General features: G+C 31.0%; 1 protein-coding gene across 1 annotated transcript in view; it reads left to right on the top strand.

The window, feature by feature from the left end:
- The first annotated feature begins 1,100 nt into the window (after positions 1-1,100).
- LOC107993513 (trypsin-3-like) overlaps positions 1,101-12,685 on the top strand; it is a 59,910-nt gene continuing 48,325 nt past the window's right edge. Inside the window, 7 exon segments of the mRNA XM_062076018.1 lie at positions 1,101-1,637; positions 3,318-3,376; positions 4,099-4,187; positions 4,301-4,442; positions 5,023-5,286; positions 6,506-6,563; positions 6,566-6,643. Of these exon segments, the coding sequence (XP_061932002.1) occupies positions 1,466-1,637; positions 3,318-3,376; positions 4,099-4,187; positions 4,301-4,442; positions 5,023-5,286; positions 6,506-6,563; positions 6,566-6,643 (862 nt within the window). The 5' untranslated portion in view covers positions 1,101-1,465.

The following is a 12,685-nucleotide window of genomic DNA, read 5'->3' as shown; positions in this document are numbered from 1 at the left end:
TAAAACTCTCACGGATTGCTTCACGCTGTGTTAAGAGTGATTGTTTAAGAGTATTTGTATAATGTGAACCGTTTTGAGATTGACTAAGAGTGCGAATAAATCTGAGAATAAAATCTGTTGAGAATTTTTCGCATAAGTATGAGTTCTGCAAGTATAATGTAAATTAAGTTTCAGACGGTGTATTTAAAGAAATCGATTACAAATTGTGAGATGAAATTTAGATACAGCATGTTTATGTGCATGTGGTGATTAATAGTGCGAAAGACAGTGTACATCTACATAAATCATTAAGTTCACAATACAAAGAAAAATATTTATTATTTCGAAGATATAAACATTCAATAAATTTTTAAAAAAAAACTTTTACCTTTAAAGCATAAAATATATTTATAATTACATGGAAAACACATTGATTTAAAATATGTTGAGTGTTATTGAATTTCAATGATACTCTTTGAAAATAATGTCGTTTAAGTGGAACATACATTTACAAATTTCGTCCATTACGTGTTTATGCATGTAAAAATACAATACATATTGCACGATTTATTCTTTCAGATTGAACACGCTTTTTTATTAGCAATTATAAATGCATATGAAGCTTCGTTATCGTGTAACATTAATTATTTTCAACGACTATTTTATAATTTAAAAATTAATTATTTGTAAATTAAAAACAATATATTTATTCAATTTAAAATATACACATTGTGAATTGCGAAGACATTTCAAGTTGAATTTAAATAAAAATTCTGAAACTTAATTTGCATAATTATTAATATAATAAATGAAAATGTTCAATATTCTTCAAGCATTTAATTAAACATGAAATATATATATATATAAAGTACAATATCGAACGCATGAACAAAATTTTCTCCAATATATTTTTTAAAAAATAAACATAAATGATATTGTGCAATAAAATTTATTATATATAATTATAGATCAATTTTCCTAGATTTAATATATATCCATTGCGCAATGTTTTTTTCTCTAAAATTACAAAAATTTTTCTTGGAAGAAATTTTTCTCAGTAATACTTTATAACAATTTATATCCAAAAAAATCTCGATAGTAAGCCTCTTATTACCAAATAATCTATTCCGCGAATTACAAGATTATTTGAATGTAAGACAAGGAATTCAATCAAAAACGGTTCTTAAGCGAACAATCTGTAAGTTCTCACCTTTTCTCGAGTATACAGATCGTTTTTTATCGAAAATTATTAATTTTACGGCCGAGTTGGACTGCTTCGGCACTTTCGTCATTGTACCGTTGTATAAACGGTTTTGTAGCTTTGCACAGGTGGCTGACTCGTAAAGGAAATGAGCGTCGCCATTGTACGTGTCAACGTTGATCGGCGTCTTCGTCTCGTGAAGAGAAGAGAGGCCATGATTCCAACAGAGGGAGAGTTTACTCCCGATTATAGTTACGCATTTGTAAGAATCATGTTAAATCCGGTATGCAATGGGCATTATGCTCCTCGAACAATCGATATCCTCTCAACGGCAGTCTGTCGTTACCTGTCGATTCACCAGTATCGCGTGCACGTCGAACTTGCCTAATGATTATTCGATACGTTATTTGTATTTATTTGAATTTTCTTTTCAATCCTGCGGACCAGTTTCTAGAAGGTAAGATCCTTAAACGAGAGTTGAATTGCTGTTGTTACTTGTGACATGAGAGTCAGTTGGACTTGATGGATATATATTTATGTTAACTGGAAAAGGCATAAACTATATTGAGAATGTATAATAAAGAAAAAATGAAGTGCAATTTCGTTTTATAAATAATGATCAAATTTTAGAAAATAAAATCTATCGAAATTAATTTAATATTTTGGGTAAAGAAATATTTTCTTTTAATAGGATATATAATTATATATTTCTTAGAACTTTTAAAATGTTTAAGATTTAGAAATGTATCTCAAATAAAGCAGTTACGTTTATTATCAATTATCAACTCATCGTTAAAAAATTTGTTTGGAAAATTATTTAAAATTATACTTTTAAAATTATTCTTAATATTTCATTCTTTCTTTATAAATTCCAATCTCTATTTTCTAAATATATTGAACGATAATGTTTCGATATTAATATCGTTTTATAATCTATTTTAAAAAATAGATTAATCTCAGCTTACATCTTTTTCAATTAACAAAGAAGCCATGGTAAAGTGATACAAAATCACCACACTTCGTCATTAAAAATTATTAATTTTACAACATAATCAATTAATCTATTAAAATATCGTGAAATCTTTTTGTTTCTTGTCGATGGGACACACGTTTCTTGTTTCTTACAAAGATCTCGAAGGAACCATTAAGAAATTTCGCTTAATTGGTTCGTATCGAAACGAATAATGTTAATGGCGTTGAATTTTTATTTTAGTCTTGCCGCTTTTGTGTAATCGATGGGGAATCTAGGTCGACAATCCGAGACTTTCGGAAATTTTTCTCGTGTTCGGTTAAATTGATACGAACGACAATTAACCCAAATATCGAAATAAAAGAAGGGCGAGCCTGATGGCGGCCAGGTAGTTCTTTAACCAAGTTCCCGTCATGTATACGCTGTTACTGTTGCAGCTCGTTCCACTCGCGTTCTCGCAAATTTTTTTCACCACGGATCGTACGTACTCGCTCATTGGTCTCCGTACAGCGAAATAATTCAACGAGTACACTTCGAACGCTTGAAATATTTGAGGCGGAAAATATTATTAAATTTTAACTTGTCGCGTGTTCATGCTCTTTTTGCTCGTACTTAGAAAACAAGTTAGAGTGAAAAGAGGTACAACAGAAGTATCCGTAATTTTTTCGATATTTTAAATAAATTTGTTGATGCTAATATATATATATTTTTTAAGCAAATGATATATTTTTAATATATATTTTTGAGTAAAATAATATTTTGAATGAAAAAATTAATAAATTATTTTAAATATCGCAACGTGATAATATATTAATATAATATTTATCGTTAAAAATTTTTTTTATTTATTCTTTTTTTTAATCGTATTTTGTGATAACGTTTGAGTTAAATAAATTTTTTATTTACATTTACAACTAATTCTGTTAATATTTTTCCGCTAAAATATTATTTTTTGAATACTCGTTCGCTCAATTTTTGACTTGTTAAAGCCAAGTCAAGTATTGGATATTTTCATCAGAGTGCAATTTTCTCTTCCTTGATTGTCGATTTAAAAAAAAGGTTCTTAAATTCTGTCGAAATTCATCGAATGACGTCACACTTTAATTAGTAATTTTTTCAACGAGCATACAGGTGGAAACGCAAATTCAACTATTGGTTTTCTTCCAGTTGATGAGGGTCGTATTGTTGGAGGGCAGCCAGCGAGTATCGATGAACATCCGTACCAGGTAACTATTCTAAATGATCGTTTTCACAATTGGCCAAGATTAATTGGTGAAAATCTGTCGAGCAGAAACGTTTCTTTCGCGGCTTGCGCCAAAACAAGTCATTAAAAACCGATGTACTCTCGTGTACAACGATCGACCAAAGTTTCCGTTCAGTTTACGTTCCTTGGCCAAAGAAAAAGATCTATCAATCTCTTTCTCTCGTTTCTTTTTCGCATTATCCCAAATCCATCTTAAATTTCTCTCTTCAACACATTTTCTGCACATTTTTTCTTTTTTTAATCACATCACTTGAGAAATTAAATTTTATATACAAAGTATTCCAGTTAGGATGGTGAAAATAAAGAATAAATTTGGTATATCAAAAGAATGGATTTGGTATATCAAATTAAACGATTTTATTTATACATGTGCAGTCATTATATTGATCTAATAATGGTAATAATATAATAAAGAAAACAATATTAACAGGAAATATGATATCGCGCATTTATAAATATTTATATAAAAGAATAAAAATCTAGTAAATATACATATGTGAGATGAATTTTCAAAGTTTGTATGTAAATTGTATGTCAATGTAAATACAGATATAATTTCCTGGTCGTCAGGGTCGAGGATTGGAAAAATATTAATATTATTAGAGCTCTTCTTCATCGTGAATTTCACAGCCATTTCCAGACCGATCATCCGCAAAATTGATACACGCTTGCTAAAATTTATAGGTATCCCTTCGATTTCACAATCGTCACGTATGCGGTGGCTCTATCATTAGCGAGCTGTGGGTCGTCACAGCTGCGCACTGTGTCCAGAGGTACGCACTCTTTTGTTCTCAATTTCGTTAACAAGCACCATCGATCTCGTCATAGTGCTCGAGCAGTACTCGCACAAGGTCCTCGTTAATGAGCATTCCTTCGATGATTTCAGCTTCTTTGTTCGATCCATTTCGATCAAGGTAGGTACTTCCGACCTCACCGACACCAATGCCACAGTGATCAACGCGGCAGAAATTATCATTCATGAGAAGTATCAGAGAAAAAGCTCGGATTTTGACATTGCTTTGATTAAAGTGAGTATTATTTGCCTGAATATATCTTTCATTTTTTTATTCTCGCGATTATTTCATCGATTTTGGCGAAGGGATAGATCATGAGATTGCATTTTTTAAAATGTTGTTTATGAAATTCCATTTTTTGATTTATCTTTTATTTTCTTTTAATAATTTTTCAATACTTATATTATTTTTAAAATGTTCTCATCTTCTTCTTTTATATAATTAAGATAATGATTACAAAAAGTATTTGTATACCGTTGAATTTACCATAACACGTTCAATTTGCGATTAATTGAATTATTCGTGTCACTTAATAATACTCTTATATGATTACAAAAGTGACACTATAAAAATAAAGTATAGAATCTAATATAAAAAAAATAATTTTTGCAGTTACTCTATCAAAAATCAAAAATACACAGTGTATCACTTTAAACGAAGTAGCAACGCTGAGAATATCAATTAATTGTGAAAAATAATTTCATCGACGAAATAAATTTAAAGTGATTAAAATACATGACAAAATTAGGCCTCCACGATCGATCTCTCTTTCAAAAATTAACACTGTCCATAAACCAACCAATTACAATTTCAGTTAAGAAAGCCATTGGTGTACAATTCGCGAGTGGAACCAATTTTATTGGCGCCGATAGCCGATCATTACATGGCTGGTAGCAAAGCGATGGTTACAGGTTGGGGAGCTTTGAGAAGCAACGGTCCATTGTCGACAAAATTACGCAAAGTCCAAATACCACTCGTTTCTAACGTCCAATGTTCTCGATTGTACATGAACAGAAGGATCACACCGAGAATGATTTGCGCCGGTTACGTGAATGTTGGTGGCAAGGATGCGTGTCAGGTAACCGTGTCGTTAATTTTCTCTCGGCACGTGGGACGTTAATTTCTTTTTAATATTACCATTAGATTGATAATGTTTTGTTTCTGGATTTTCGATAAAATTAGATAAGAAATTTAGTCGATAATAAAGATAAATAAATAAATAGATAAAGAAAAAATCAATAGGAAAAAGTAAAGAATAGCTATAAAAGTAAAATAGCCATAAATATATGTATAATATTACCTTTATTGTTATATATCGAATTATTCAGTAAATTTTTTTCGATTAATTTTTTATATATTGTCAAATTTAATTTTAAATTTTATAGCTTAATTTAAGATTTTCGATTCGAATTTATATTTTTTAATATACAAATAAGAAGAAGCAAGATTTTATTAAAAACTCGAGGACTGTATGGTTAAGCATGTAGAATCTCATATATAGATAGATGCTTCTATTTTAATCGACCTTGATAAAGATAATTAAAAGAACTGAAATAACGAAGAGATCATTAAAACGAGACATCAGCTTCAATTAGATTAACGTCAACTTCATATTTTATCATTTGAATATTCCACTTCTCAAGAATTTTAGAAATAATAAAAAATTCTATAATAACCTTAAATCAAAATAATTAATATAAAGATATAAATATTTACAAAAAGATATTATCATCCAATTTCGATGATTTTTTAATATGTTATCAAGACCAACATATTGAATGATATTGCGAAGAATTTAGTTAGTGCTCGTTGTTTATTAAAAAATTATTAACAAAAACAATTTAGATGGATTAAATTAATAATACAAACCATGAAACTAAATAAATTAAATAAACTTTTGCTCCATAATAATTAATTTATGTTAATTCTTTAACTTTAATTTCATCTAAAATCTCAAAAGATTAAATAAAAACTCATTTAACTATTATCCGATTTAAATACACATTAAGTTAATAATTAACTGTTAATAATTAAACTGTTAATAAGAAATGAATTTTTGTTAATAATTTCTCAATAACCGACGATAATTTTTACAACTCGAAATGATAATATCGATACCATATTAATGAATCATCAAGATCAGAGATACCTTCTAGTAAAGTAATCGTTAATGTAAATTACGATTCGAGATTTTAAACAGAAAGACAAAACTGGATATCACTGGATTTCCCCCGGTAAAAAAATAGCATTAAATAATTATCGTTTGCTTCTCGAATAAAATCGTATTATTTCCACAGGGGGACAGCGGCGGCCCATTGGTGCAACACGACAAACTGATCGGAATTGTTTCGTGGGGTTCGGTTGCGCGCGGCCATCTTATCCAGGCGTTTACACGCGTGTGACAGTTCTCCGAAGTTGGATTACTGAGAAAACTGGTCTGTGAGCGTTTTGTGTTTATCCTATGCGCGAGCACGAAACGTTATTGAACCAGCTACGAACTCGGAAATTTTTCCTGCAAACATTTCGCCTCGTTACTTTACTCTCGTCATCTTCTTTGTTTGCGAAGAGAGTTGCTCGGGTTTCACGAAAAACCCCCGGGATCGTGGTTGGTTTTTCGCTATGGTGGGATGTGACCTCGACACATTGAAATATTATATTATATTTTTGCACCGTAATTATATTACAAATTACTCGACTTTTCACTCGGTCAATTGTCAAGCATCGTAAGTATCAATTACTTAAACTCTCTTCATATTTTTACGTTATAATCGTTAATACGACTTGATTTGTATGAGTTTTTCGAAAGAATAATACTGTTATGATCTTCGAATGTTTGAAATTCCCTTTCGAGAAAGAAAGATCTTGAGAAAAATTTTAAGATCTTGAGATAGAGAATAAAATATATATTAATAATGATTCTTTTATATTTGTCTCGTATATTTGAAAGTAAGACTTTCAAAGCAATTTATTTTCATCATTAAAGTAAAAATTATCAAAGCAATCTCTTTATTTAAAATAATCTGAAGAACATATATTGATCTATAATTGAATCGGTTGTCTCTTATTGAAAGTATCCTCTGTTTTGACCGTGCATACTTTCAGCATGAAAATACCATCAGTTTGATAATGAACGAGTTGTTAGGACGTGAAAACAACGAACAGCTGGACCATTTCTCCGTTTTATGGAACTTTGGTGTTCGTTACAAGGTACTCGATGAAAACCGCTAATTAGTTTGCTCGACGATCGATAGATATTTCCCAGCTTTAATTCGCGATTTATAAATAGCTCGTGTAACAGATGTCGGGAATTTATTGCACTTTCGAAAAAAAAAAAAAGTAGATACCACATTTCGCTTAAAATTCGAACGAAATTATTCCTCTTCTATTGCAACAAGCGTGCTGATATATTCTCGGGCTCAATGAAACGAAAATGCATGAAAGATGCAGAAATTTCTCAAAATTTCCCCTTTTACTGGCAACTTGGAAACTTGTATTCCGTTCAATAAAATGAAATCGTACATTTGTACAAAATGGGGATAGGAAAAGAATCATTCATGAAGAAAGAGGAAACGAAATGTAGTTACAAATGTAGTTATATATTTTCACGAAACTCTTTTGTAACGGTCACATTTATAAATGACAATGCTTTGACATTTGTGTATCTGAGATCAAAAGTAAAGTTAATTTTTATTTCAAAATTCAATTGCCATTTTTTTTTGTTTATTTTATCAAAATGATTGAAAACAATATCACTTTTTATTATATAGCAAATAGAAAAAAGTAAGTATGGATAATAAAAAATTTTTAATAAATCCTTGTCTCACAGTGATAATGCAATGCAGATAGAATAATTTTTATTTCTTCGTTTTTAATATTAAAATTATTATTAAAAAAGAAATACAATTTTTAATCACTATTTTCCTCAGATATTTTCTGATTCCATAATGCAAATGTATAGTGATGAATATTGCAGTTAAGGAAAAAGAGTTTAGTCAATCTCAATTTTAGATTTACAATAACGATATGGAAACAAGAAAAAATTTCATCTCACGCCCCTCGCCCGGCATATCTTTAAATTATACAAGAGGCTTTGATCATACCACGTGTTTCTGATAAAGCAATGTTGACATTGTAGTTTCGCGAATATCATCTTATATATAGTGGATACCGGAATTTGCCGAGATCCACGCTAGGTAACTGCTGACACGAGTGTATACGCCCGGATGTATCATAGTTTTACACCCTAATCCATAGGATAGAACGCCAATCAGAGTCTGTCCTTCCATCAACGGAGCACCTGGATCACCCTGCAAGCAGACAAGGGTTGACAGTTTCAGTGATTACTTGTATTCTGCCCCTATCTCTTTCTCGCTCATTCTACGCGTTTATCCGTCTCTCCTCGTGTACATTTTCATAACTTTATCCACTTCTGAGTTTCGTTGATACAATCGACGATTTAAATATTCACAGAGCAGAAACTAATTATTGGATTGGATATATTATTAGGATTATATTATATTCAGCGTGAATTAAAATGAAACTTATGCATGTATTATCATTTAACGGAAGTGTTTATCGGATTATTGAGATTTTTGTTTTTTATAGAGGAAAGATTTTTCTATGGAGAATGCAGCAATAGTATCATAAGATAAAAAATGCTGATAATATGATGAAGATTATAACTGGAATAATAGAATTTTATATCATGTGCATATAATATATATTTGTAGAAACAAATTCAATTAATCGGGTGTTAACTTTATTAATTCTATCGATGAACAAATGTTAAATGATTTTACTTGAAGATAAACACAAGAATAGTATATAATACGACAAAAAAATGTTATAAATAAAAAACGAAAAATTGCCAAAGAATGAAAATAAAACAATTGCTCTTTAACTCTTATAAAGCGATACTGAATCGTTTCGAATTGGAAAATCTGTCATTACCATCCGTCTATACGTACAGCATTCGTCAATAACTTGAAACACGAAACGAACGAAAAAACAGTCATCGAAAAACGAATCAAAAAGTCCAATTAGTTTGCTCCGTTTAAACCGTGTTCGCGTTCAAAAAATCAAATATTTCAAAAATTGTCTATCTGTTTTCAAGACAAATTATACAATCTTGATCAAATTGTACGTTGCAGTGAAGAACGAGAGAAAGAGAGAGGGAGAGAGAGAAATGAAAAAAAAAGAAAAAGAAAGAAAAAAATGATATGGAATCGATTGGCAGTAGAGAACGAAAGATATCGCTCTCTGTACGATCCCAACGAATTTTATTATTATTGTTATAACGATGGAGCGTGTAGAAATCTTCGTACTTTATGACAATTTTCTATTATACTCGGTGAATAATGTTCAGTTTCCATTCAACCGACCGTATTCAAACGTTGCTTATATACGCGAACGCATCTTTTGTGCTTAGCGCGACGATTCTGTCAAAAAGTGGGATGAATTTCAGATAAAATGGCATTGATGGCCGTGTTTATTGTGTCGTCGATTGCATTTATCGATTAATTTAACTGGGATATCACTCCTGAAAATCTTTGCCAATTCCTTTAGAATTGCAGGAATTGAGGGAAAGGAAAGGAGTGGAAAAGAATTTTTATTTTTCAATATTTTTGATTGATGAATCTTCAAAAATTAGAAATAGAACTTTTAAAATGTTTTTGTATATCTTGAGATAATAATGTATCTTAGAAATTGGAAATTTGAAAAAATATTTTACGTATATTTTTTTATTATCTTTTTTGTCGAAAATCATTTATTCTCGTCTAAAAAAGGATGAAAAATAGTTTTCAAGGAAAAAAGATTGAAAACATATTTTATGAAATGTTTCAGAAACAGATGGATTTAGAAAAATTGTTCACATCGTATCTATTTCAGAACATATCTTTTATGTTAAACATTCAAGATATCGTTTTCTGTTGATTTACCATCTGTAAAATATTATGCGCATCTATCCAAAATGTTCAGAAATAAATTTCTTGTTTCTGTTCAACACGTACTGTGTCAAGAATAATCTATTTCGACAAAGAAATATTCCACAAATCCTCTTATAATATATTTTATATTATAAAAAAGTATATAGATATACCGGATATTTCATGTAATTTCATCACCTGATTGAAAATATTTCTTTGATTTTGAAATTAAATAAAATCAAAAAAGTTATATTTTTAATATATAAAAGTAAATGCATCTCTTATAAGAATTATTAAATGAAAATTTTTATGTAGGAAATATTTAATTATATTTATTTATTTATTTATTCTAAATTAATAATTCTTTGATTCATATTTGATCATCCAATATTTTTTTTTATAGAATATATCAGAGAAAGAGAAATAGGAGATAATTAAATATGTTCTAATAATTTTTAACACAATTTGTGTTTTTGTAATATAAATAACATAATAATAAGAATAATTTATTTTCTCTTGATTATCATAATTGAAAAAAAAAACGAATATTGATAATGCTAATATGATGAAATAGAACATGGCATCTGTATTAAGCCCACACACGCTTCAAAGATTTTCAAAACCATGAATCCCAAACTAATTCCTAAAATTATTTATCTTACAGCTTATGCATACAGTGTATTTGCCATTTCACCCGCCAATTAGCAATTCTACAAATTTCCAATCTCAATCATCCGGATTATCCGACCTTTTCGAATTCTATCATCCGAATTGTTGAAAAGCGATCCCGGGATTTATCTGTCCAACATTATCTTTAAGCTCGGTTCAAACCTCGTTAAAATCGAGTGCGTTTCACATTAATCAAACGGCTTGATTCAATCGACGCTTAAATTAGTCCCGTATAATGCCTTGACAGGACGTCGAATTGCCGCTTAATTATACGAGCGTAGAAGCGCGGCAAAAGGCAATCAGAATCGCAATAATGAGACATCAATTTACTTTTGTACCGTTTCTGCGTACAGTGTGTGGCAATTGAAATTTGCTTATTTACCCGATGCATCGTCAGAAAAGTGTTGAAAATGAAGAGGGAGAATTTTTTGGCAAAACGAAATCGAATCAGAAGGATCAAACGCCTCGAACAAATACATGTTAATGAGCGATAAATAATCCCGTAATGAAAATGTTCAAGAAATTTCAATGTTTCGATATTGAACGAATATGTATGAAATATAAATCGGAGAATAAAATTAAGCTTCTATTGTGCCACCTATATTCGTAACATTATTCGTAGAGTTTCATTTTTATGATAATTTGATGAAACGAATGCAATCTAATATGAATATACGATAAGTAAAGTGATCTTTTAACAAAAAAAAAGTTAAACTTATATTCATGATAATTTCGTGAATATGCAATCTAATATAAGCGAAGTGATTTTGAAAAAGATTTAACAAATAATCCTTTACATCAGATTTTATTTCCATCATTTTTAATCGTGAAATAAACACGATCAAAAATCTATGACTTATGGTATATAATATATATGTATATATGTAAATATTACTTACATCTGAATTCCAACATACATATTATAATATATTAAAAAAGGAAGACTACGAGACTATCCAAACTCATTGTCAGAACTTGAAAACCTCTCTGAATATATGAATTCCCCATCATTCCACACATCTTTTATCGTCGGTAAGTAAATAAACTTGGGTACAACTCGCTGAACAAAAAAGGAAAAAAATATCCTATTCACCACAAACAATTAGCCCAAGTTTCCCTAAAGCATCCACTCGATCAGTCATGCCGCTTACCTGTTCGATCCCCTAATTGCACAGCAAACAATGATCGCCAAAACAGAGTCATCCAGTCTTCCTTACCGGCCGATCTGCCAAACCAGCCTTCAACTCGCGGAACTTCCTCATTTACATGCCATACGCACAAAGCGTTTGGCGCCGCGTTTTCGGGGACTCGAGTCCGGGTATTGTTCCCCTGAAACGGTTGTGCCTGGACACTGCGATGCTTTCACATTCATGCACATGTATATACATACATACATACACACGCGCGCGCATATACAGACGCATATACACACATAGGAGTGTAGAAGCACGTCATCGATGACACAGACACAGATGTCGAGTGGCGTCGCGCACGAGAAAGTCGACGAAGGATCTCTTCTCAACAGACGCCCGCTCTTCAAGATGCTTAAGTATCGCAGGGTTGTCGCGGCTCGCGAATCCACGCAACTACCCCAACCTCTAGACGTCTCTTCCTTTGGACCTACATAGTTCTAGGCTGCCACGTATTCTCCACTCCATCCACCTGACACGTCTCTACCCCCTGGGTCATGCTGTTTGGCGCAGAGCATCCTCTGAACACGGGCTCGTAACAGGAATCGCCGAGCTGCAGGTACCTTGGTTCACGAGGGGCACTGCTGTCACTGTGAGTCGGGATTCCACTGGATTCGACCTGGAAATGGAAATTGATAATTGAAAATTTGTAAATTGAATGGATTGAAGATTGGAAATGATCGAAGACAAA

This window comes from Apis cerana, linkage group LG6, assembly GCF_029169275.1.
Source record: "Apis cerana isolate GH-2021 linkage group LG6, AcerK_1.0, whole genome shotgun sequence".
Lineage (NCBI taxonomy): Eukaryota > Metazoa > Arthropoda > Insecta > Hymenoptera > Apidae > Apis > Apis cerana.
The sequence above is the reverse complement of the archived record's forward strand: the minus strand, read 5'-3'. Positions and strand labels throughout refer to the sequence as shown.